Here is a 27,906-nt window from a genome sequence, read left to right as displayed (position 1 = left end):
TAAGGCGCTTTTGGTAGCCATCCACAAGCTTCTGGCAAGCTTCTGGTTGAATTTTTGACCACTCCTCTTGACAAAATTGGTGCAGTTCAGCTAAATTTGTTGGTTCTCTGACATGGACTTGTTTCTTCAGTATTGTCCACACGTTTTAGTCAGGACTTTGGGAAGGCCATTCTAAAACCTTAATTCTAGCCTGATTTAGCCATTCCTTTACCACTTGGTAAAGGAATTCATAAAAGAACGAAACTTCATGAATGTTTTTTGTGACCAACAAGTATGTGCTCCCATCACTCTATCACAAAAAAAATAAGAGTTGTAGAAAGTATTGGAAACTCAAGACAGCCATGACATTATGTTGTTTACAAGTGTATGTAAACTTTTGATCGCGACTGTATAGTGTGTGAATGTGAGTGTGAATGTTGTCTGTCTATCTGTGTTGGCCCTGCGATGAGGTGGCGACTTGTCCAGGGTGTACCCCGCCTTCCGCCCGATTGTAGCTGAGATAGGCTCCAGCGCCCCCCGCAACCCCGAAGGGAATAAGCGGTAGTAGTGTGTATATATATATATATATATATATATATATATATAATTAATTCATTTTTAAGATGTAGTTTTTAAGCCATCTCCATGCTTACTCGCTGCACGTATACGTCTACGTCAGCAACCAGGTTTTGTAACCTGTAACCTGTTTTGAAAAGGTTTTATTGTAATTATCATACGAAATATTACATTGCGAAAGTTTGAATTGAGAATCGATTCTGAATCAAATCGTCACCCCAAGAATCGGAATCAGATCGAATCATGAGGTGCCCCAAAGAGTCCCGCCTCTAATAAAAATGGTTGTTTTATTTGTTCGTTATTGTTCATGTTTGCCTAAAGAGGATGATGCAGTGCAATAACTTTAATGTTATAAAAAAGTATTTAAAAACGTCCTGCAGGCCAGATTGAGGAAGCTGGCAGTTTGGACACCTCCGCTGTAATTGATGGACATAATGTTGTATGTATCCTGGAATGAACAAGGAGCCAGTGCAAATACCCTAAAATTAAAGTAATTTGTCTAAAATATGAGAGGCCTCGCGACAGCCTTCTGACATAAATTGTATGCATGAGTAGTTGTGTACCTGTATCATACCTGTTGATGGTATCAATCTCAGCAGGACACCATCCTTTAATTTCACATGTATTGATTGTGGTGTTGAAAGCAACACATCTCCCTGTAAGTATTCCTGAGAAGAAACAATTTCAAAACAGTACCACAATTAATTTTCTACAATTTAATATAAAAGGACCTGTTTTATGTAATAAAATTATATTGCTAATAAACATCTCCTCACCATAACTTCCCGGTTTGTTAACAAGTTGTGTGCAGTTGCTGTCGTGAGTACAATAATATTTCTTCTCACTCTATAAAGCACACAATTTCACAAAGTCAATAAAGTAAAGTTATTCATAAAGGATGTGATTAACGTCAGAAAATGACTAAAATGCAGCAAAGTGGTCCATGTGATTGTCAATCATTAAGTAGTAGGGACGTGCACATGATTATAGAGGGGCAGGGGCTCAAAGTCAGAAAAGGGCAGGAATTTTTTTTTTGGTCCTTTACACAATATGGAAATTAATGTAAAATTAAATTTGCTAATAGGAAGCTAACTACTTAGCTGTGTGTCATTTGTAGGTAAAAGTGATTGCCATTTCTTTTGTGTCAACAAATTATGGTCATAATGAGTTAATTCACATTATCATAGGCTTGGAAGACATGAAAAGCAACAAAACACTGGTTTATTATTAGGCTATTTATTGTTAAAGATAAGCACTTTAATATTGAACATTGAACAGTGCAACATGAACTTTGAAAAAAAATACAAAAATAAATACCCAAATGGAAAAAACTTCAATGTGAAAATCTGTCCTTCTTCCCTTAACTTGATGAAAACACCATCAAGTTGTAACTTATGGTCTATCTCACTTAATGCTCAGACTAAACAACTGAAACGCAATACAGGGCCACAAATATGGACCAGGGGCCAGTAGAGGGCTGTATCCTTTCTTTTTTTGCCATTGTGCTGCAGGCATAATCAACATGAATCAAGTTTAAATACGGATGGCAATATTCCTAACAGATAACATGCATCTTATATCCCCGGAATGCTGAAATTATTATTATTATTATTAATAATAATAATAATAATTATTATTATTATCATTATCATTGTTCTTCTTATTATTATTGTTATTATAATCATTATTATTATTATTATTTTGTTAACCCACACAGTAATAGCAAAGTCACAATAACCTTATATCTAAAACTCTACTGTGAGAGAAATGTGATCCGCCGTAAACACAGTGCATTTTATTTTGAAAATTAACCCGGTGTTTTATTTTGTATTTTGTACATTACTTCCTGTCCCGCACAATCCGCTCTGCTCTGTGCGAACTTGATGTGCCATGCTCAATTGATGCTCCGACGTCCGGCAAAAACAGAAGCTGACACATTGACTAATAGAATAATACAGTGTTTTTCTGAAATATTACCCATATTAGATGCTGAATAAGTGGACAGCGACTAGACCATAACTCACAGCTTCAAGTTGCTCCACTGTCACGTCTCAGGGGCGCAGTAACTTGGCTCTCTCTCCTCTCACTTACTCACTCACTCACCCTCTCTCTCTCTCTCTGAGTAACCCCTGGCTGCAGCCCGCAGATCGAGGAGAGGCTAAACGTTTAAAAGTGTAGACCAGTCCACATTTAGGGAAAATTTAATCCCCTCCTCGATCTGCAGGCTGCAGTCAGGGGTTACTCTCTTGAACCGCGAAAGCAACCCGGTTTCGAAACGAATAAAGACCAACTTCGATATTGTACATTATAAACTAATGTATGGATAGACAAACAAGTCGATCGTTAAAATATTCATGCAAGTAACAGCCAATCAGCATTCAACCGTCAAACTCAGTGCAGTGTAGTGCAGTCCGGGGTGAACTGCAGCATGAAGGAGAAAGTGATTGTTGCCGTTTGCGACTCCCGGAGCTTTATATATAATGACGTTTGAGAATCTGCCGGATTTCCGCCACCAGATGGAGCCCGCAGGGGTGAACCCATGGGTTAAACGTTTAGCCCCTCCTCGATCTGCGGGCTGCAGCCAGGGGCACTTTCTCTCTCTGGCGTAAGCGGCAGGCTCAAACAACCCGGTATTACAAGAAAACGTGGAGTTTTTGTACCGCTGTTTTTTTTTGTTTGGTTTTTTTTTACATCCCTGACAGGAATTTATTAATGTTGTTTAAAGAAAAGAAAAAAAACACACACAGGCAGAGGGCACTTTTTAAGACGAGGCAAAACAGGGCAGGGGCTCAGGCACCCATAGGGCCCTATGTGTGCACGTGCCTGTTAAGTAGGGTCACATGAAAATTCTATAACCTGGTTGAACATTTTATCTTTCATACATCAACATAGTCACACTCTTACCAGCATATTTAAGGTTTGTTAGAATAAAATATGTGTTCTGCCCTCACTATATGTGTTGAGGTTATACAGCTTGGCAAACAGCTAACAACCAATCCAGGACGTTCTAATAAAGTTCCAAAGCAGATTCATCCATGTAGGCTCTTTATTGTTGTTGATCTTGCTTTGTCTTGCACTGGACTTTTATTTTTTATTGTAAAACTGAAATACACACAATGACAATGTATAAGCTATATGATTCAAATAACATACTGAAATGTGATACACAATATGTAAACATTAGCTTTACACAAATATACAGCATTATCATCAAACAAATACTGCTGAGTGTTGAAACTATTTCGATGGTGGAAATATACGACCGCCAGCCATTTTAAGTCCTCAAACATCCATTAATATAGTGCACAAAAATCGTTTTTCAATACACACCTTACTATCAAATTTAGCCACTTTCCACCTTAGTATTGAGTTACATAAACAAGTTAAACAGTTACCTACAGACATATCTTTTCCAAGGCTTGTAAGAGCTAACACAACTTGTCTACTTCTAATTCTCTCATGAACTGGACTAACATCGTAAACCGGAAGTGCCCAAACTGATGACGCGCAGCATTTTCCCATCGCCGCAAGATGTCAGTAATAGTCCACAATCAAACGGGCATAACACTTCCCGCCTGGTATAATGTTTTATACCACTATACAGTCTCTTTACGAAGGAGCAACACGACCTCTGAAACAGGTCTAGTCCTGTAATATCAGAATCAGAATCAGAATCGTTTTATTGCCATTGTTTGAGAACGGGTTCACAAACTAGGAATTCTCAGTGCTTGGTCCGCATTCCAGTGAGGGTGGGACTCCGCCAGGGCTGTCCTTTGTCACCATTTCTGTTCATAACTTTTATGGACAGAATTTCTACGCGCAGTTCGGGCGCTCAGGGGATCCGCTTTGGTGGCTCTAGGACAGGGGTCACCAACCTTTTTGAAACCAAGAGCTACTTCTTGGGTTCTGATTAATGCGAAGGGTTACCATTTTGATACACACTTAAATAAATTGCCAGAAATAGCCAATTTGCTCAATTTACCTTTAACTCTATGTTATTATTAATAATTAATTATATTTATCTTTGTGGAAACACTGATCATCTTAATGATTTCTCACAATAAATATATATAGAAACAGATAAATATCAATATGCAACACTTTATTTTTATATTTTTTCGAAGTGCACATTTTTCAAATTGAACATTTACAAATGATCACTTCTAAGACAGTCTTGTGAAATCACAATATCCCATTTTAACTAGCTAGCCACTAACATTTTTTTTTTAACAAATCATGAATTACTTTGCAACATGTTTGTACAAATAATAACTCATGTAAAATACAAAAGTCAACTCTCAAATTTTTAAATAAATCATGTCACACTTTGAACTGGACACCAAATCTGTTATCTGTTTCTTTGTCAGTTAGTGGGAAGCCTGGCATTGCATGCTGTTAACTAGTGTGTTGTACTCTGGTGTGTAACTTGACACTGCAACCCTGAGTGAGTCTTGCAGATGTGCATCAGTGAGGCGTGTTCTGTGTTTGTTCTTGATGAAGTTCATGTCAAAAGAGGCTGATTCACAAAGATAAGTTGAACCAAACAGGCTTGCAACCTTCATAGCTGCTGCGCATACACCACTGTACTTTTCTGTGTCAACAAGGCACCAAAAGTTTGGTGCAGCCTGGTGGGCTTTGAGGTGGAGGTCATTTTGCAGTGTTATAATTTCAATCTCCACCTGTTCAGCATCCAGGCTGAATGTTGCACTTAACTGCTCAGCAATGCATGATATGTCCACGTTCATGAAAAGATTAGAAATTAACGACATACAAGGCTCAAGTTGATCCAGGTCACAAAACCTGTTCTCAAACTCTTGCCCAACTCTGTTTATGACCTGAGAGTACTTTTCTGTAACTTTGTCAAAAGCCTCAGATTCTACAGATTTTCTAGATTTGCCAGAATAATTTTTTTGAATTTTAATCATAAGTTTGAAGAAATATTTCACAAATATTCTTTGTCGAAAAAACAGAAGCTAAAATGAAGAATTCAATTAAAATGTATTTATTATTCTTTACAATAAAAAAAATAAATTTACTTGAACATTGATTTAAATTGTCAGGAAAGAAGAGGAAGGAATTTAAAAGGTAAAAAGGTATATGTGTTTAAAAATCCTAAAATCATTTTTAAGGTTGTATTTATTCTCTAAAATTGTCTTTCTGAAAGTTATAAGAAGCAAAGTAAAAAAATTAATGAATTTATTTAAACAAGTGAAGACCAATCTATAAAATATTTTCTTGGATTTTCAAATTCTATTTGAGTTTTTTGTCTCTCTTAGAATTAAAAATGTCGAGCAAAGCGAGACCAGGTTGCTAGTTGTGGGGAGGCGGGGCCGGCGGACTGACAGCGCCCGCTCCAAGATGGCGGCGAGGAGGCGTGGACGAGCGAGCGGCAAGGTGGGGCGCGCTGGGAGCGACGCCGCAATCAGCATAAGGTGCGTGGAGCGCGCAGCTGTGGACAGTGCAATCAACCTCTCGGACCTTATAAAAGGGCGAGAGACGTGAACATCAAGGGAGGAGACGGAGAAAGACGGCGGACGGGAGGAACCATCCTCTGCTACCACGCAAACGACGGCGACGTGCTGCTGAAAAGCAGACGGCGGACGGGAGGAAACCATTCATGTGCTCACGTGAGAAAAAAGGCAGCTGCTGAAAAGCATGCAAAAGACTCTGATTGAAATAATAAAGAAGTCTAAACCGTCTCACGACAATGTCTTCCTTGGAAGGTCCTGAGAACCCGCACCAAGGTTAGGACAGTCACACTAGTAAATAAATAAAATTTAAAAAATAGAGGCAGCTCACTGATAAGTGCTGCTATTTTTACAACAGGCCAGCGGGCGACTCAGGCCAGCGTTGGTGACTCCTGCTCTAGGATAACATCTCTGCTTTTTGCAGATGATGTGGTCCTGATGGCTTCATCAGGCCAGAATCTTCAGCTCTCACTTGATCTTGTTTGCAGCTGAGTGTGAAGTGACTGGGAATCAGCAGCCCCAAGTCCAAGTCCGGGGTTAAGTGCCATCTCCGGGTTTGAGAGGAGATCTTGCCCCAAGTTGAGGAATTCAAGTACCTTGCAGTCTTGTTCACGAGTGAGGGGCGAGTGGATCGTGAGATCGACAGGAAGATCGGTGCAGTATCTGTATCGGTCTGTTGTGGTGAAGAAGGAGTTGAGTCTGAAGGCAAAGCTCTCAATTTACCAGTCGATCTACGTTCCCATCCTCACCTATGGTCATGAGCTTTGGGTTATGACAGAAAAGACAAGCTCACGGGTACAAGCGGCTGAAATGAGTTTCCTCCATCGGGTGGTGGTTTCTCCTTTCGAGATATAGTGAGAAGCTCTGTCCTTCTGGAGAAGATCAAGGTAAAGCCACTGTTCCTCCACATCGAGAGGAGCCAGATGAGGTGGTTCAGGCATCTAGTCAGGATGCCTCCCGGACTCCTCCCTGGGGAGGTGTTTAGGCCACATCCACGGGGAAGACCCAGGGCACGTTGGGGAGACTGTCTCCAAGCTGGCATGGGAACGCCTCAGGACCCTCCTGGATTAGCTGGACAAAATGGCTGGGGAGAGGGAAGTCTCTGCTTAGGTTGCTGCCCCTGCGACATGACCTCTGATAAGCAGAAGAAGATGGATGGATGGGAGTAATATTAAAATATCCTCTCGTCCCGTGAACCTAATTTGGTCTATTGTCTCGTCTTGAGCTGAACTTATCATCACACACATACACATTAGTATAATACAGTGGAACCCCGATTTACAAACTCCTTATGTACATTTATTTTTTATTTACGAACCACAGACTGAATAAAGATATGTTTTGGTGTTGAATTATTGGTGTCTAAGTGAACAAATGTTTCATACACCCATTTTGAGCATCACAGTGCAGCTATTTTATGCCTAGCAGCACATCCAAATAACAATAGGTATTGTTAGGTCGGCCAGTGACAGGACCCCCAGAGTTGGAGACACCGTGCCGCCCGGCAGGACCAGCAGCAGGCTATGGACAGACGCACCCAGCAGAGGACAAGGCACGGGAGAAGCAGGGGACAAGTGTACCAACTTTTACTAAAATATGTGGGTTCATATCCGAGGATGTTGTGGTTTGTGAAGTCTTTTGATGCACTTGTGATTAAGGGCTAAATCAATACATTTTGATTGATTGATTGATACTTTTGTCGAGGCTAGAACCCTTTATTCATGTTTACGTTAGTTCTTATAGAGACATGTTGTTACGATCTGGGCGCATGATGATGCGGGGTTTTGTTCTCCCAAGATGCAAAGGACGAATCCGGACAGGACTTGCAGGTAACAACTTGATTTACTTATAAAACAACACAAAACAGGTACAAAACAGAAAATAAACCGACTGGCTAAGGTGCCGAGCGCACCGGAAGGTGAGGCTACAACTTAGCACAGACTTAGCAGGGGCTAGGAGACAAGCAAAAACTTACGTAGCAGTCGCGTGACGCAAATAAAGAAGCCAGACCGACTGACTGGAAAAGGGGCTAGGAGACAAGCAAAAATGTACCTAGCAGTCGCGTGACGCAAATAAAGAAGCCAGACCGACTGACTGGAAAAGGCAGGCTTAAATAATGTCAGTGATTATAAACAAGTGTGCGTCCGGAACACAAGCGGCAGGTGAAGGTACTAGGTAGCTATGGTAACCAACTCAGAGGTGGACAAACAGGAACAAAAAGGAGTCCAAGACTAACAGAAAACACACGTGACCCGAAAACCCAAACAGAATTTGAACCGGGCAGCGGATCATAACAAAATTTGCTTCAATAAACACACTTTTCTTTTTACGAACCCTATTCAAGGACCAATTAAGTTCATAAATTGAGGTTACACTGTATTTCATCAATGGCAACAATGGTAGTGACAGAAGCCTCTGACCTCTGGACAATGTCCTTGTACTTGGTTTTCTGTTGTAATCAGTTTTGTAATGATGCAGAAGACAGAAGCTCCCTAAACAAACACATAGACATCCATCATTCTATTATCTGTCATGCCGTATCCATTGATCAACAGAAGATCATACCTGCGTTGGCGTGACATAGTCTGCAACATCCATGACTTTGTCATTGTAGACTCCAAAACCTTTCACCTTTGTCATTACTGAAGACTCGATTGCTGTGTCCCTCACCTGGTAAGCTTTCTCATAAACAAACACCCACCTGAAATACAAAGTCAAAATAACAAATATATGTCTTTGTTATCTCATCTAAGATGAATGCACAATGTAAAGTAGTAGCAGCTAGTCCTAGCCAAAACTCTTTAGTCAATACTTTGATGGGTGTAGACTACATGGGATGCAAATATAATTATTCAGCACACTCAACGTGATTTATCAATGCTAATCACTTTTCTGCAGGTGCTATTTTGCATCTTTATTTAGTACATCTGAAAAGTTAGTACAAATTGTCACAGTTCGCACATGGACAAATTGGACAGATAATCCTCCATTCTGTGTGTGTCAACATATATGAATTAAAATACTGTATAATAGACATACTGTCTATTCAGCAGTATAATTTTATAATATTTTATCTGCTGGATGACTTAAGGGACTGATTAAAACAAATTCAATTGATGTGTTTTGGTGTCTGCTGGTGTGTTTTTTTTAATGCCGTTTATTTGTCATATAGGAACTATATTATTGTAATTTATCACATTGTGAAAAAAAACGTTTTCAATATGTATTTTGTTGTGTTTGAATCATTCCAGACACGTGAATGTGGTGCTGTTGTGAGGGTCTGCCGCATGCAGAGGACACAGTTAAAAAAAACATTTATGTTGTCTATAGATCACTATTCTATATTGCATAAAAAAATGTTACATATTATAGTTTTTGCTGTGAGTTTAACAACATTGCACAACGTTGGAGAGCATAACATGAATGTGGAGGGCACATAATGACAGTAGTACACGCAAACACCTCATTTAAATAAGGTTCTCCGCACCACTTTTCAATTGCACACGCAGTTTAGATCACACAAAAGACGGCCACTAATATTACATGCAATTGTATAGTTAGCACACGCTGTTTAACATGTGGTATTTGGATCATACAAGAGTTAGTGGCTAATAATCAGTCCCTTATTGTGATTGTTGGAGCAAGAGAAAGTAAAAGTTGCAATCAATTGTTGTGTTTTTTAATCTGTTATTATAATCGAGAACTTTTCTGAAGAATAAGTACCGTAATTAGAAAAGCATCTGATCAACTTGGCAAACGAAATTGTTCAAAATAGGCTTTATTCATCCACACCAAAGTGCCCATGTAATATTGCAAGGAAAATATTTAAAATGATATCTTACCCTTCCCATGAGTAAAAAAAAACCTTTAACTGTAAAAAAAACATTCAGACGAAAGACTTAAACATTACAAATCCGGACATTAGCATAGAAATTACACTTTGTATACCAGCTGTAACATGACTACTCCTAAGTTTAAACAAACTTAATTTCTAGTATTAGCCTTTGACAAGATGTACTGAAGTAAAAATGATTGCAGAGTGCCCTCACTTTTGTGGGATAATGTATATGCAAATATCAATTAATCATCAATCAAAGTTTACTTATATAGCTCTTAATCACAAACGTCTCAAAAGGCTGTACACGCCACAACGACATCCTCAGCTCAGATCCCACATCAGGGCAAGAAACAACTCAACCCAATGAATAGAAACCGCTCTGAAGTCCGCAGACTTTTTTTGGGCTCTGGGAATCACTAAAAAGCCAGAGTTCTGTGAAGGCAGATTTCGGAAATATGGTACAATACAATCAGCAAGCTAGGATGGAGCTAGACCGTTTGGTATTTCATACCTAATTAGTAAAACCTTAAAGTCACTTCTTAAGTGCACAGGAAGCCAGTGCAAGTGAGCCAGTATAGGCGTAATATGATCAAACTTTCTTGTTCTTGTCAAAAGTCCAGCAGTCGCATTTTGTACCAAGTGTGATCTATTAATGCTAGATATAGGGAGACCCGAAAATAATACGCTACGGTAATCGAGACGAGATGTAACAAACGCATGATTAATGATATCAGCGTCGGTGGTGGACAAAATGGGATGAATTTTAGCAATTTACGGAGATGAAAGAAGGTTGTTTTAAAAACACTTTTAATGTGTGACTTAAATGAGAGAGTTGGGTCAAAGATAATTCTGAGATTCTTTACCGAGTTGCTTTGTGTAATTGTTTTGTTCTCAAATGTATTTAAGTGCCGATGTCTAGCAGGACCGATAATCAGCATTTCCATTTTCTTAGCGTTAAGATGCAAAAAGTTGCTGGACATCCATTGTTTGATTTCATTTACACACGCCTCCAGGTGACTACAATCTGGCGTGTTGGTCAGCTTTAGGGGCATGTAGAGTTGGGTGTCATTAGCATGACAAGGAAAGCTAACACCGTAATTGGGTGTGATGTCACCTAGCGGCAGCATATAGATGCTGAAGAGTGCAAGATCCCTGTGGAACTCCGCATGTAAACTTAACATACTCCGAGGTTACATTGTTATGTGAGACGCACTGCATCCTGTCAGTAAGATAGGAGTTAAACCAAGAAAAGGCCAAGTCTGACAAACCAATATGTGTTTTGATACGTTTTAATAGAATGTTATGATCGACGGTATCGAAAGCAGCGCTAAGATCAAGTAGCAGCAACATGGATGACGCATCAGCATCCATAGTTAGCAATATATCATTAGTAATTTTTGTGTGGGCTGTCTTCATCGAGTGATCTGACCTGAAACTGGACTGAAAGGGTTCACAGAGATTGTTAGACGCTAAGTGTTCATTTAGCTGCTGTGCAACTGGTAGTTTAACATGAGTTCAGGATCGAGGTTAGGTCTTTTGGGCAGTGGATGAATAACCGCTTTTTTGAATGCTAGGGGAACAGTACCAGGGGAAGGTGATAAGTTAATAATATTTAGCACTGATGGTCCTAATGTTACAAACAGCGCCTTGATAAGTTTCCCAGGAAGTGGGTCAAGTAATCATGTTGTTTGTTTTTTCCCGTTTACAAGTGCATACCACTACAATAACATTAGAGGAACCTCTAATGTCACTTATTCTAAAAGAGAAAGATTAATTTGGAGAGCAGTTTCCGTCATACATACATTTGTATCTGCATTAATAGAACCCAGTTGGAGCTGGGACATGTTATCTTTAATCTCCTTTCTAATGAGTTCAATTTTCTTAGTAAAGAATTTCAAAAAGTCATCAGCCAAGTGGGTGGAGCTTCTGGGAGGAGTCCCTTGTCCGGTTAGCGACTGTATTGAACACATATTTACGATCGTTTTTATTGAGGCAGATGAGATTGGAGTAGTAATTGGTTTTAGCTAACTTAACGTGTGTTTATACGTTTTTAAACTATCACTCCATGCTTGACGGAAAGCCTCAAGTTAAGTCGCACGCCAATTGCGTTCCAGCTTTCCACATGATAGTTAAAAGGTATCCCCTGGTTTCTTCTGTGAACCAGGGTGTACGCCTTTTTATGGGCTTTTTTTTTAGCTTTAGCAGTGCTATACTATCAATGGCGTTGCGCAGGGCATCGTTAAAGTTATTAGTAAGGTTATCGATAGAGCCCACATAATTTGGGAATGGTGTCATTACCGAAGGCCGTAGGCCAGCAAGAATCGTAGTTGTGACAGCATTAATGTTGCTATTGCTAAAGCATTGCGTATTATTAGCATGTTGACAATGAGTCAGAACTTCAAATTTTATAAGGTAATGATGGGACATTACTTTAGTGTACGGGAGTACCATAACTTTGAAGGTGGTGACACCCTCGTCAAGGACTAGATCTATCGTAGTACCGTTGTAATACGTGGGTTAATTTATTATTTGTGTGAGACCACAGGTATCAATTAAAGTCTGGAGCGCCACGCACGGAGGGTCTGACGGGGTATTCATATAGATAATAAAATCCTTCATTATAATTATATTATCTGCGTGCGTCACTAGATCAGCGACAAACTGAAAATTCAATGATAAAGTCCGAATAAAGCCCAGGGGGTGATAGATAACAGCCGATGGAGAGGTCGCGGTGTGACAGACCTCATAGTAAGCGCCTCAAATTATTTATATTTATTACTTAGGATAGGGCCAAGGTTAAGGTTTTCATTGGATATTAGCGCGACCCCTCCACTCCTTTTAAAGGGACGGGCAATATGTGCACTCATATAGTTAGGAGGAGATGCCTCGTTAAGCGGGAAAAATTAATCTGGTTTTCGCTAAATTTCACTGTGACCAATGACATTAAAGGCCTACTGAAATGAATTTTTTTCGGACCGAGAAAGCGTCGATTACCCCATTAATTTGAGCGAGGATGAAAGATTCATGGATGAGGAACGTGAAAGTGAAGGACTAGCGTGCAGTGCAGGACGTATCTTTTTTCGCTCTGACCGTAACTTAGGTACAAGGGTTCATTGGATTCCACACTCTCTCCTTTTTGTATTGTAGATCACAGATTTGTATTTTAAACCACCTCGGATACTATATCCTCTTGAAAATGAGAGTCGAGAACGCGAAATGGACATTCACAGTAACTTTTATCTCCACGACAATAAGCACTTTGTGAAGTGCTTATTGAAGTGCTAAAGTGCTTCACTTGGTGAAGCACTTTAGCTACGGTGCTAACGTGATAGCATCGGGCTTAACTGCATATAGAAACAAAACAAATAAGCCCCTGACTGGAAGGATAGACAGAAGATCAACAATACTACCAAACTGGACATGTAACTACACGGTTAATGCTTTCCAGCTTGGCGAAGCTTAGCAATGCTGTTGCTAACGACGCCAATAAAGCTAACTTAGCTACGGAACCTCAACAGAGCTATGCTAAAAACATTAGCTCTGCACCTACGCCAGCTCTCATCTGCTCATCACGACCCGTGCTCACCTGCGTTCTTGCGATCGACGGTACGACGAAGGACTTCACCCGATCACAGATGCGGTCGGCGGCCCGGAGACGGAGGAAGTCAAGGTGAGGTCGGCGGCTAGCGCGTCTGCTATCCATCTCAATGTCCTCCTGGTTGTGTTGCTGTAGTCCGCCGTTAATACACCGATCCCACCTACAACTTTCTTCTTTGCAATCTCCATTGTTCATTAAACAAATTGCAAAAGATTCACCAACACAGATGTCCAGAATACTGTGGAATTTTGAGATGAAACAGAGCTTTTTGTATTGGATTCAATGGGCTCTGAATACTTCCGCTTCAACCGTTAAAGTCACGCGCAAACGTCATCATATCGAAACGTTTTCAGCCGGAAGTTTGCCGGGAAATTAAAAATGTCACTTTATAAGTTAACCCGGCCGTATTGGCATGTGTTGCAATGTTAAGATTTCATCATTGATAATTAAACTATCAGACTGCGTGGTCGGTAGTAGTGGCTTTCAGTAGGCCTTTAAGATTGTCTTTAATGACCTCTATAACTAATAACGTTTTGGGAGACAATGATCTGATGTTTAAAAAGCCCATATCATAGGTCGTGGGCTGTTTTGAGGCATTTTTGTTAGTGGTATTCGTAGTGCTGATATTAATAATGTTACGTCTATTTTGCGCAGTGTGCCTTAAATAATGTCGATCACGTCTGGGAATTGATATGCTGGGGATCTTGAGATTATTTGCTGTGGGCTGCGATGGATTTAACGTGTCATAATTTGCCACCTCAGTAGAATGCATGTCCACCTCTGGCACAGTCACTACAGAAAAAAACATAATGCGAGTTACGAGAAATGCTATGTGTGCAGGAAGTTTCCAGCCTTGCACTGGTTAGTTCTAGTTTAACTGACTCCTCACCCGGGCTAACAGACACTGTACTTGCCTGTGTTCGAGCTTGCTCTAGTGTAGTTAGTCAAGTGTGACTCGGTTAGTCTCAGTGGCTTAGTGGTTAGAGTGTCCGCCCTGAGATCGGTAGGTTGTGAGTTTAAACCCCGGCCGAGTCATACCAAAGACTATAAAAATGGGACCCATTACCTCCCTGCTTGGCACTCAGCATCAAGGGTTGGAATTGGGGGTTAAATAACCAAACATTATTCCCGGGTGCGGCCACAGCTGCTGCCCACTGCTCCCCTCACCTCCCAGGGGGTCAACAAGGGAATGGGTCAAATGCAGAGGACCAAATTTCAACACACCAGTGTGTGTGTGACAATCATTGGTACTTTAACTTTAACTTTACCTTAAATAGTGGTCTATATTTTTGGAAAGAGTGATGGCGTCTTCCCAGTTAGGGTAAGGCCGTCCCTCCTCAGCAAGCCCGGTGTTCCTCGGAAAGAGGGCCAATTATCGATAAACAGTAGTCCTTGTTCTCTACAAAAACTAGCGAGCCACTTGTTAGACGAGACTAATCTGCTATACCTCTCATCATTGCCTCTCTCAGGCAGGGGGCCAGAGACAGACAAGTCCGAGCTTTGTTCCTCATTGTAATCTCTGAATCTTTGACTGTCTCATCCTAGTGTCATTAGAGCCGACGTATACAACTATGTTTGCATAGCTACTGGTGCAATTAGCATGTCGTACGTGTGTACTAAGCCTATTGCGAGTAAGCTCCATAAGACTAGCTTCAGTGTTAGGTGCTCTGGCCACGGGAATATGGTTTACTAAACTATATGTTCCGGGTGATGCAGGCCCCTATGACTAAGTTGTGGTGTCCAATAGACTGGGGTGTAAGACTAGCTAAAGGGCTAAATCTATTATGTGTCTGAACCGGTTCACCGTGGCTTGTAGGCCACTTAGAGCTGCTACAAGCTGGGCTAGTCAGCTCGCTACAGCTGACGCTAGCAAACGTGTTCTTTGCGTCTAAAGTTACGAAATTACTCTGCTCTAACTGGCGGACACAGCCCTCTAGTAAAGCCAACATATCCATGAGAATGGTGCACGAAGAGCAGGGAGCCCTATTCACATTGTGTCTTTCATCAAGTCAAGTTCTTGCTGTTCTCGGAGCAATAGACGAAGAGTAACAGCAGCGTGAAGGAGCAGACGCCTTAACAACAACAAACTTACTGCTCACAGCATACTTTGTGTGAGACAACAAAGACTACTTTGGGACAAATGATGATCCAGAACCTTATATTTTTTAGCCTGAATATAAGGAGAATGAACACGTTTCAGAAGCTGTGTGCTTAAAAGATGCAGCTTCAGTGAAACATATAAGCATCGTACAGCGGTATAGCTAAGTGCTAAACAAGAAATACAAACTACAAGCATAAAAAAACAGTCACTTACTGTACAATGTCTGCTCTGACTTGGATGCCGACTGATGGGATGTTTATATCTTCCCATAAATGAAAAATGATTCATAATCTACACAAAAGGTTAAAAAAAAAATTGCTACAACAAGTGTCTTTTGTGTGTCTTTCTCACCATCTACGGGTCAAAGTTGGATGTCAAAGTTCACTAACTTCTCGGTTTATGGTCACATCCTTCTACTATTCAAGTGAGAGAAATAATTCATCATCTAGAATTAACTTTCACCACGTTCAATATGTCAATATAGCAGCACAAGCTAATTAGCTCTCTGTGATCAATGTATCACTAAAAAAAAAAAGAGTCTGCCTTAGCGCTTGTAATAACAATATTGCTAATACTTGGTTAATATTCAGGTCACAAGATGTAAATAGAGCATTGTTGGCAGTTTTTAGATGGTTATTTGCTTTGTGGACCGAATAGAGCCCCTGTTGACTCCATTGTTAGCTGACTTTTGCTAACGTTTATTTAAGATTTAGAATGCATAAAAAAAGAAAAACATATTTGGTCCTGTCTTACTTAAGGACTGTGAATGATAAACAGCACATCTATTTCCCAATATAGCGTATTTTCAGTCACGTTGATCGGCTGACTATGGGCAGAGTGTGAAGGAGTTCCCCACGTGACGTCATCAGATCCCGAACGCACAGAAATTGCCAAAGTCAAAATGGCCGTTTGCAATTACGGCATTTTGTGGATGTTTAGACGATATTTTGATATACTTTGTGAATTGGAAATATAAGTGGATATGGTTTAACGGATAAAATGAAACAATTCAGCATATAAATAGCATTTATTTTTCCCATTACACTGGTACTTTAATGTTATTTTCTATATATTCTTTATTCATAAAGTGTACATTTTGTTTATTAAATACATATACTTAATCAACAGTGTGCTTCATCTGTTGGCATGTTAATTGTTTACACATGTGACCAATTCACCCACATGCGTGCATAGTTTATAAAACAATCACCACCAAAGGTGGTCTTATTATTATCATTTGTCCTATTGTTTGGCGTCTGCCTTGTCATCCACAAGTTGTTTTTGTGCACATTCCTGCGCCTTTTACTGTTGAAAGTTAATCGTAAACTTTTGTTGATGTTCCAACACATTGCAAGTTGTTTACCCACACTTTTAAATTTACCAATTTTAAACTAAAGACACCAGAAGCCTCTGTAATATAAACTCATGTTTTTTTTAAAATAATATTGTCAAAAAGAAAAAAGGCAATTTTTCTGACGTTCCATTAAATTCCAATGCCTTCATAGTTATGTGTTAGTGTTAGTTTATTTTGAACATGCATACAATTACAATATGTCCGAAAATAAGTAGGAAGAAGTAGATCTTATTTAAACCTATCCCTTTTCTTTTCAAATCAATTTCTAACACACACACACACCATCATCATCATCAGCGGTCACTCATGGTCGAGTATGACTGTCCACCTTCCTGGTCCCTGTGGGTCTTCAGGTGAGCATGGAGGCCGATTCTGGACCCGATTATTCTGGGGCAATGTGGACAAGGGAATGTAGTGGTGGTGGGTTTGGGTTGGGCCTGTTTGGTGGATGCTCTCTCCTTTCTTAGTCTGCGCTTGTCTTGTGCAGCATGGCGGAGGTCGTCATTATATTGCGCGGCACCCTCACGGACAAGGTTTCTCCACATCGTCCTGTCTGTTGCCTTGACTTCCCAAGACTTAAGGTCTATGCGACACTTTGTCAGGTTTACCTTAATGTTATCCTTAAATCTCTTCTTTTGACATCCCGGGGCCCGTTTCCCTTCAACAAGCTGGGAATAAAGGACTTGTTTTGGGAGGCGAGAGTCAGGCATGCGGACTACATGGCCAGTCCATCTGAGTTGGTTTTGGGCAATCGTTGCAGTGATGGTGGGCAAGCCAGCCTCCTCCAGGACGCTGGTGTTGGTGCGTCGGTCCTCCCAGCTGATAATGATGATTTTTCTGAGACATCTATGATGGTAGGTCTCGAATGCCTTTAAGTGCCTGCTGTAGGTGGTCCAGGCTTCTGACCCATACAGAAGGGTGGGGAGCATGAATGCTTTGTAGACCAGGATTTTGGTCTTTGCTTGGAGGTCACGGTTCTCGCTTCCTCAGCCTTGAGAAGGCCCCACTGGCAGAGCTGAGGCGCTGGTGAATTTCATCGTCAATGACAGCTTTAGATGACAGGAGGCTCCCGAGATATGGGAAGTGGTCCACATTTTCCAGTCGGATTTTGTCAATTGAGAGGTTTGGGGGCAGGACAGGCGCACTACTGTTTGGTGGTGATTGGTGGAGGATTTGGGTTTTCTTTATATTGATGGCAAGACCAAGCTGTTTGTATGCCTTCGCAAAAGCAGACAGAGTGCACTGTAGGTCCTCTTCTGAGAGGGCTACGAGGGCATTATCGTCTGCATACTGCAGCTCCATGATGGATACGGTGGTGGTTTGACCATTAAAACAAATTCAATTGACCGTCGGTTCTGTACATTATTTCGACTCCCTGGGGCAGATGTATGTTTGTGAGATGGAGGATAGCAGCAACAAAAATGGAAAATAGTGTCGGAGCGATGACACATCCCTGTTTTACACCTGTGTCTACCCTAAAGGGTTCCGTTTCATAGAAATGAAACACACACACACACATCCACACTCACACACACACACACACACACACACACACACACACACACACACACACACAAACACACACGTTTCCCCTTTCTTCAGTGATGTCTCCTTGTATGGCAAATCCGGGTCAACAGGGACCCTGAGGGGGTTTGATTTTGATCAGACAAAAAAAAGGTTTTATATTCCCCTGCAATTTTTCCACACATGGAAATGACCTTTAAATATGGTTATTATTTTACTTTATTTTGAACATGCATACAGTTACAATATGTTACATCACATATTTCTAGTTTCTCATTACAGCATGTCCGAAAAGGGAGTAGGAAGAAGTAGAAATTATTTAATCCTACCCCTTTTTTATCATAGCAATTTCTAACATTTGGTTGTGCACTAAGTCATTGAATTTCAATATTTTTGATTCTATAATTAAAGGGTTGGAATTTTCTCCATAGCCAGCATTATGCACTATTCTCACCTACCTCTGTTGAAACATGATTTGTGAATGAAGTGTACTTTTGTAGTTATTTCCCCATTTTGCAACACAACTCAGATATGGTAACACTAGCGAGCAGTAAAGAATATGGAATTATTTTTGGTCCAGTCCATATTTTGCTTTAATCATTATAGAAGGGTTTTTTTGCTACCTATGTTGTATATTTTTTAAACAGGATTTCTATTATTACAACCAGCCTTTAGATTTCTTTCACCCCTTCAATGTCTGCTCTGTCTATTTAGATTTGTGTGTGACTTTCTCTTCTGCTACATTCGCAGTCTGGACTTTGAGTGGTGAAGGGTCTCCACTCTGCTTCTGCAGCAGCAGCACCAGCTGGTTCGACTGACTGCTTTGGAACAGGGGAGGGGCTCACGGCAGCACCCACCACTGTTCGTTGACATTGTATTAAATGCTTCATGATTTATCTTGGTCTGTGCTGTTAAACAAGCAAACTGCAGCATGCTTTAACTTTAGAGTCTCCAAGACACAAGAAAAGTATCCAATAACATCATAAAAAGTTGCTAGATTTGTCGCTAGTAGCTGTTTACAAAAAAGTCGGCAAGAGGATTTGGAAAGTCGCCAGAAGTTGTCAACACAGACTGAAAAGTTTTTTTTTTGTTATTTTCAATAAGGACATTTCAAAACAACACATTTTGGATCTGTTAATGTAACCCCATATTGTGATATTTTTACCTAAGGTTATCATACAATCAGAACCTATACCTATCCCTATTTCACTTCCAACTAGGGTTGGCCCGATACGAATATTTCGGTACAGGTACCAAAATGTATTTCGATACTTTTTAAAATAAACGGGACCACAAAAAAATGTCATAGTGGCTTCATTTTAACAGAAAATCTTAAGAAATATTAAACATATGTATGTTTCCTATTGCACTCAACGAACAATTATAGAATATCTAACATATCTAAACGCATTAAACACATTGGACTTTTCTTATTGTATTCAAAGAACAGTTTACAAGTGTACATGTTACACATAGCCTGCCATAGTCTAGAATTAAGTTTGATAAGAATAGAAGGTTTTATTGGCATTGTATTAAATGCTTCATGATTTATCTTGGTCTGTGCTGTCAAACAAATACAATCCTTAGTAAACACTAAAAACAATAATATAGATGCACAGATAAGACATGAAAAGGTAGAACACACATTGCTTAATATAAAACACAAATTGTAGCAATTTGTAATACAATTCAGTCAATAAACTTGCATTATTTTATGCTACGTGGGCAGTTTGGACTCCGCTAAAAATTGGCAACAAGCAAACAGCTGTGTGCGCACCGACGTATCTAATTGTGCGACATTACCTGTTGCTCTTTAAACTCCTTGAACAGATCTGACTTCTTGTTTTTTAATTGTTTAGCTAAGTTTGAAGATGTATTTCCATCTTTGGCAAGGAATGTTTATTCAGCAGCGCTTGCAGCACCTGTGTTTAAAGCGTGACATTTATCGATAGACTCCAAATACCTCCATATTACGTTGCATATGCACCCTCCTTATTAACCAGTAGAATTGCCGTTTTATGCCATTCTTCCTCTCCACTATGTTTTTGTTTGTATACGCTGTGTGTGTGTTTTGACACTCTCAACATCATGCGCCTCGGCTCAGCAACATCACCAAAGCACAGCAGGATGCTGGTTAAAAAAAGGTATTTTTCAAAGGCATTATAATATTGTTTTTAATTCATTAGTAAAGCGGGACTTTATTAGTACCAATATAGTGTACAACCCTACTGCTGCCAACTAGTGGTGCCACTGGTTGAGAGGCTTGTAAACCCAATTATTGCTCCCAACCTAAACCATAACAGTTAGCTGAGATAGAGCTCATATCTTGAGGTACCACTTTATGATCTATACTGTGCGAGATCACATCCGAAAATTACACAATACGTTATCGCATACGTCAGCAGCCAACAGCAAAATGATCATGCACAGACACATGCAAGCGGATAATCAAAATCAAGCTTATTCCACCAAATATTGGTTTGTGAACTCTTAAGTCAAAATAAGTACTAGAATTGGGTTGTTTAAAAATGAAAATGCAAAAAAAAAAAGCTCCAAATGTCAATATTTTTGTTTAAATTTGAGAGTATCGTTGTCAGTAGTTTATAGAATAAAAAACATTTCTTTACAAACACATCGTCAAGTCAGAGGAAAAGATAACTTTTCAGTAGTCAGTTAGATTTCTCCAGAGCTGTATAGATCAATTCAAGATGCATCAATTATCACATTGTATCGAATGGTAATTATGACTCCTAAAAACTAATGTGTTGTTTTTAGAACAAGTAAAATAAAGACATATGCAGTTTATTTAGTGAGAGTTATATACTTGTTATGGGTTCAATAACAACTTGTAGCATTAATCGTTTGAGGACTTGATGAAAATTGTTTTTTTAGTTGCAGTTGTGTGTACAAGCGTAGAAATGGATTGTTACTCACCCGATGAAGTACGTGAAGATGAGGAGCTGGACGACTCTGTTGATGATGCCGATGGTCCAACTCTTCACCACCACCGACTTAGTGGTTTCATAAGTAAAGAAGTCAGTAATACATGACCACATGTTGATAATGTATGTAGAAAAACACTTATTTTACACACCAAACAAAAAATATATAATATTAAAACTTCAAAAAGAGTACAAAAATCTTTCTAGCGATTTGTACTTTGTTTCCTGAAATAAAAACGTCTTCGTTTTCGTTCTGGACAACACACACATGTAACCGCAAAGTCAAAATAAAAATCCCAAACAAAAATAAATGTTCAGTGTCTGATGCTATCAAAAACATCAAGAAGACAAAACAGCAAATCTATCTCTCAGTGCATCCTCATCCACCTTCTCTCCCCGCCCTCCAAACACTATCATCACACACACACACACACACACACACACACACACACACACACACACACACACACACACACACACACACACACACACACACACACACACACACACACACACACACACACACACACACACACACACACACACACCACAACACACACACACACATCAAACCAGGGTCAACAGGGACTCCCAGGGGTTTGCAGAGGTACAAAATAAGGTCATGAAATTTTAGCTTTATTACACTATTTCAAAATATTGTTTAAATACCACCACAATTTTTCCACAAACACAAATGTCTTTAAATATGGTTGTGGTTTTAGAGAATTTCAAACATGCATACAGTTACAATATGTTACATCACATATTTCAGTTTCTCATTACAACATGTCCGAAAAAGAACAGGAAGAAGCTTTGCCTTTCGGCTCAGCTCCTTCTTTACCACAACAGATTGATACAGAGTCCGCATTACTGAAGACGCTGCACCGATCCACCTGTTGATCTCACAATCCACTCTTCCCTCACTCGTGAACAAGACTCTGAAATACTTGAACTCCTCCACTTGGAGCCAGATCAGTGAGAGGTGAAGATTCTGGCCAGATGAAGCCATCAGGACCACATCATCTGCAAAAAGCAGAGACCTAATCCTGCAGCCACCAAACCGGATCTCCTCAACGCCATGACTACGCCTACAAATTCTGTCCATAAAAGTTATGAACAGAATCGGTGACAAAGGGCAGCCCTGGAGGAGTCCAACCCTCACTGAAAACGGTTCCGACTTACTGCCGGCAATGCGGACCAAGCTCTGACACTGACCATACAGGGAGCGGACCACCACAATCAGACAGTCCGATACCCCATACTCTCTGAGCACTCCCCACAGAACTTCCCAAGGGACACGGTCGACTGCCTTTTCCAAGTCCACAAATCACATGAAGTCTGGTTGGGCAAACACCCATGCACCCTCAAGGACCCTGCCGAGAGTATAGAGGTGGTCCAATGTTCCACAACCAGGACAAAAACCACACTGCTCCTCCTGAATCCGAGGTTCGACTATGCGGCGTAGCCTCCTCTCCAGTACACCTGAGCCTTCCTTACCAGGAAGACTGAGGAGTGTTATCCCACGATAGTTGGAACACATTCTCTGGTTCACCTTCTTAAAGAGAGGAACCACCACCCCGGTCTGCCAATCCAGAGGTACCGCCCCCAATGTCCACGCAATGTTGCAGAGTCTTGTCAACCAAGACAGCCCCACAGCATCCAGAGCCTTAAGGAACTCCGAGCAGACCTCATCCACCCCCGGGGCCTTGCCACCGAGGGTCTTTTTAACTACCTCAGCAACCTCAGCCCCAGAAATAGGAGAGCCCACCACATATTCCCCAGGCACTGCTTCCTCATAGGAAGACGTGTTGGTGGGATTGAGAAGGGCTTCAAAGTATTCCCTCCACCGATCCACAACATCCACAGTCGAGGTCAGCAGCACACCATCCCCACCATACACGGTTTTGACAGTGCACTGCTTGCCCTTCCTGAGGCGGCGGATGGTGGTCCAGAATCATTTTGAAGCCATCCGTAAGTCATTTTCCATGGCTTCCCCGAACTCTTCCCCTGTCCGAGTTTTTGCCTGTTCGCTGCCTCTGGAGTCCCATAAGCCAAAAGGACCCGATAGGACTCTTTCTTCATCTTGACGGCATCCCTCACCACTGGTGTGTACCAGTGAGTTCTAGGATTACCACCACGACAGGCACCAACCACCTTGCGGCCACAGTTCCAATCGGCCGCCTTGACAATAGCGGTACGGAAAATGGTCCACTAGAACTAAATATCCAGCGCCTCACTCGTGACATGTTCAAAGTAGGGCTGGGCGATATGGCCTTTTTTTAATATCGCAATATTTTAAGGCCATATCGCGATACACGATATATATCTCGATATTTTGACTTAGCCTTGAATGAACAATTGATGCATATAATCACAGCAGTATGATGATTCTATGTGTCTACATTAAAACATTCTTCTTCATACTGCATTAATATATGCTACTTTAAAACGTTCATGCAGAGAAGGAAATCACACCTAAAAAAATCACTATTTTTTTCATACGGTGTTGATCTGGAAATGTTTGCCTCTGCATTTTGATGGTGTGGGCGTGTGGCACCGAACGGAGATGTTGACATGCGGAGTAAGCACTGTCCATTCTCTTGCAGGTGACTTTTCAAATGATGCTACATATTAGCAGTTATGCTAGTTTTTATAGCAACGCTTTCGCCCCACACTTGACAAATTACGGTTGTCTGTTCGACATATTCCCACTTGAAGCCAAACCACCGCCAGACGATGGACCCCCTCTGTTTTTTGGGGGAATTAATTCTTCCTTCATTTGTTACCAGATTCGCACCTTCTCTCTCTTGTATTACCTTATCACTCATGCCGCTCCTCTAGCATCACAGCTAACGTTAGCCATGCTGCTACCTCTTTGCTGCGAGAGGGCATATACGTATGTGACGTATGACGTGACAGTATGTGACGTGTGTAGAAGCTGCGCTTGCTGTCTGTGAGAAGGAGAGACAGGAAAGAGCGAGGAGAGCCTGTAGTGTAATGCCAGCAGCTAAAAGCAACTGCGTGAGAAGGCATACTTGAATATCACGATATAGTCATTTTCTATATCGCACAGAGACAAACCCACGATATATCGCGTATATCGATATACCACCCAGCCATACTTGCCAACCCTCCCGGATTTTCCGGGAGACTCCCGAAATTCAGCGCCTCTCCCGAAAACCTCCCGGGACAAATTTTCTCCCGAAAATCTCCCGAAATTCCGGCGGAGCTGGAGGTCACGCCCCCTCCAGCTCCATGCAGACTTGAGTGAGGACAGCCTGTCCGTCACGTCCGCTTTCCCACAATATAAACAGTGTGCCTGCCCAATCACGTTATAACTGTAGAATGATCGAGGGCGAGTTCTTGGTTTCTTATGTGGGTTTAATGTTAGGTAGTTTCATTAACGTACTCCCAGCGCGGTAACAACACACAACAACAGCAGTCACGTTTTCGTCTACCGTAAAGCAGTTTGTGTGCCGTAAACAGCAATGTTGTGACACTTTTAAACAGGCCATGCCATCTACTGTACATGCATATGTGACAATAACATCTACGGCTTTTAGAGAGTGCAGTGCACAACTGCGCACACAACAAGGAGACGAAGCAGAAGAACGAGGAAGATACAGCCATGGCGACGCCGACGACGAGTAAGATGAAGAAATACGCTTGTAAGTTCCAAGCCGCAGCTGCGATTGGACCTGGATAGCCTCCGGGAAGAAGTAGTGGAGTACCAAGTGCTTGGCAGCGAAGATCTTCCTCAGGAAGCAAAGATTGACCGGTTTTGGGCCATGCTAGGGAGAGATGGAAGATTCCAGACTTTAGTGCATTTGATGAACACTTTTGTGCGTGTCACAGAAAAATAGTGACAGAGAATAGAACAAGGATGGACAATTCAACCCTTAACTCAACAATGCGTAGATGAGTGTTATGTGTGTGTATATGTGTAAATAAATGAACACGGAAATGCAAGTATTTATTTTATTTACAAACCCCGTTTCCATATGAGTTGGGAAATTGTGTTAGATGTAAATATAAACGGAATACAATGATTTGCAAATCATTTTCAACCCATATTCAGTTGAATATGCTACAAAGACAACATATTTGATGTTCAAACTGATAAACGTTTTTTTTTTTTCAAATAATCATTAACTTTAGAATTTGTTGCCAGCAACACGTGACAAAGAAGTTAGGAAAGGTGGCAATAAATACTGATAAAGTTAAGGAATGCTCATCAGACACTTATTTGGAACATCTCACAGGTGTGCAGGCTAATTGGGAACAGGTGGGTGCCATGATTGGGTATAAAAACAGCTTCCCAAAAAATGTTCAGTCTTTCACAAGAAAGGATGGGGCGAGGTACACCCCTTTGTCCACAACAGCGTGAGCAAATAGTCAAACAGTTTAAGAACAACGTTTCTCAAAGTGCAATTGCAAGAAATTTAGGGATTTCAACATCTACGGTCCATAATATCATCAATCAATCAATCAATCAATCAATGTTTATTTATATAGCCCTAAATCACAAGTGTCTCAAAGGGCTGTACAAGCCACAACGACATCCTCGGTACAGAGCCCACATACGGGCAAGGAAAAACTCACCCCAGTGGGACGTCGGTGAATGACTGAGAAACCTTGGAGAGGACCGCATATGTGAGTAACCCCCCCCCCCCCCCCCCCCCTCTAGGGGAGACCGAAAGCAACGGATGTCGAGTGGGTCTGACATAACATTGTGAAAGTCCAGTCCACAGTGGATCCAACACATCAGCGGGAGTCCAGTCCACAGCGGGGCCAACAGGAAACCATCCCGAGCGGAGACGGGTCAGCAGCGCAGAGATGTCCCCAACCGATGCACAGGCTAGTGGTCCACCCGGGGTCCCGACACTGGACAGCCAGCACTTCATCCATGGCCACCGGACCTATGCAACTCCCCCTCGCAAGGGACAGGGGAGAAGAGGAGAGAAGAAAAGAAACGGCAGATCAACTGGTCTAAAAAAGGGGGGGTCTATTTAAAGGCTAGATTATACAAATGAGTTTTAAGATGGGACTTAAATGCTTCTACTGAGGTAGCATCTCTAACTGTTACCGGGAGGGCATTCCAGAGTACTGGAGCCCGAATAGAAAACGCTCTATAGCCCGCAGACTTTTTTTTGGCTCTGGGAATCACTAATAAGCCGGAGTTCTTTGAACGCAGATTTCTTGTCGGGACATATGGTACAATACAATCGGCGAGATAGGCTGGAGCTAAACCGTGTAATATTTTATACGTAAGTAGTAAAACCTTAAAGTCGCATCTTAAGTGCACAGGAAGCCAGTGCAAGTGAGCCAGTATAGGCGTAATAAATCAAAAGGTTCAGAGAATCTGGAGAAATCACTCCACGTAAGCGGCATGGCCGGAAACCAAAATTGAATGACCGTGACCTTCGATCCCTCAGATGGCACTGTATCAAAAACCGACATCAATCTCTAAAGGATATCACCACAAGGGCTCAGTAACACTTCAGAAAAACACTGTCACTAAATACAGTTCGTCGTTACATCTGTAAGTGTACTGTCTGTAAGCTCTACTATGCAAAGCGAAAGCCATTTATCAACAACATCCAGAAACGCCGCTGGCTTCTCTGGACCCGAGATCATCTAAGATGGACTGATACAAAGTGGAAAAGTGTTCTGTAGTCTGACGAGTCCACATTTCAAATTGTTTTTGGAAATATTCAACATCGTGTCATCCGGACCAAAGGGGAAGCAAACCATCCAGACTGTTATTGACGCAAAGATCAAAAGCCAGCATCTGTGATGGTATGGGGGTGCATTAGTGCCCAAGGCATGGGTAACTTACACATCTGTGAAGGCACCATTAATGCTGAAAGGTACATACAGGTTTTGGAACAACATATGCTGCCATCTAAGCGCCGTCTTTTTCATGATTTATTTCAGCAAGACAATGCCAAGCCACATTCAGCACGTGTTACAACAGCGTGGCTTCGTAAAAAAAGAGTGCGGGTACTTTCCTGCCCCGCCTGCAGTCCAGACCTGTCTCCTATCGAAAATGTGTGGCGCATTATGAAGCGTAAAATACGACGGCGGAACGACTGAAGCTCTACATAAAACAAGAATGGGAAAGAATTCCACTTTCAAAGCTTCAACAATTAGTTTCCTCAGTTCCCAATCGTTTGAGTGTTGTTAAAAGAAAAGGCCATGTAACACAGTGGTGAACATGCCCTTTCCCAACTACTTTGGCACGTGTTGCAGCCATGATATTCTAAGTTAATTATATTTGCAAATTATTATTTGCAAAAAAAAATAAAGTTTATGAGTTTGAACATCAAATATGTTGTCTTTGTAGTGCATTCAATTGAATATGGGTTGAAAAGGATTTGCAAATCATTGTATTCCGTTTATATTTACATCCAACACAATTTCCCAACTCATATGGAAACGGAGTTTGTATATATATATATATATATATATATATATATATATATATATATATATATATATATATATATATATATATACACTACCG

At 41.0% G+C, this 27,906-nt stretch overlaps 1 protein-coding gene across 1 annotated transcript in view; it reads right to left on the bottom strand.

Moving 5' to 3' along the window:
• The window catches only part of LOC133641975 (P2X purinoceptor 3-like), a 72,112-nt gene extending 50,618 nt beyond the window's left edge, over positions 1–21,494 (bottom strand). Inside the window, exons 1-5 of the mRNA XM_062036149.1 lie at positions 21,373–21,494; positions 8,589–8,724; positions 8,444–8,515; positions 1,332–1,401; positions 1,130–1,223 (exon numbers count right to left, since the gene is read on the bottom strand). Coding sequence (XP_061892133.1) covers positions 1,130–1,223; positions 1,332–1,401; positions 8,444–8,515; positions 8,589–8,724; positions 21,373–21,494 — 494 coding nt within the window. The remainder of the gene's footprint in view (positions 1–1,129; positions 1,224–1,331; positions 1,402–8,443; positions 8,516–8,588; positions 8,725–21,372) is intronic.
• Positions 21,495–27,906: the final 6,412 nt, after the last annotated feature.

Source organism: Entelurus aequoreus, linkage group LG24 (assembly GCF_033978785.1).
Source record: "Entelurus aequoreus isolate RoL-2023_Sb linkage group LG24, RoL_Eaeq_v1.1, whole genome shotgun sequence".
In the NCBI taxonomy this organism is placed as follows: Eukaryota; Metazoa; Chordata; class Actinopteri; order Syngnathiformes; family Syngnathidae; genus Entelurus; species Entelurus aequoreus.
The sequence above is the reverse complement of the archived record's forward strand: the minus strand, read 5'-3'. Positions and strand labels throughout refer to the sequence as shown.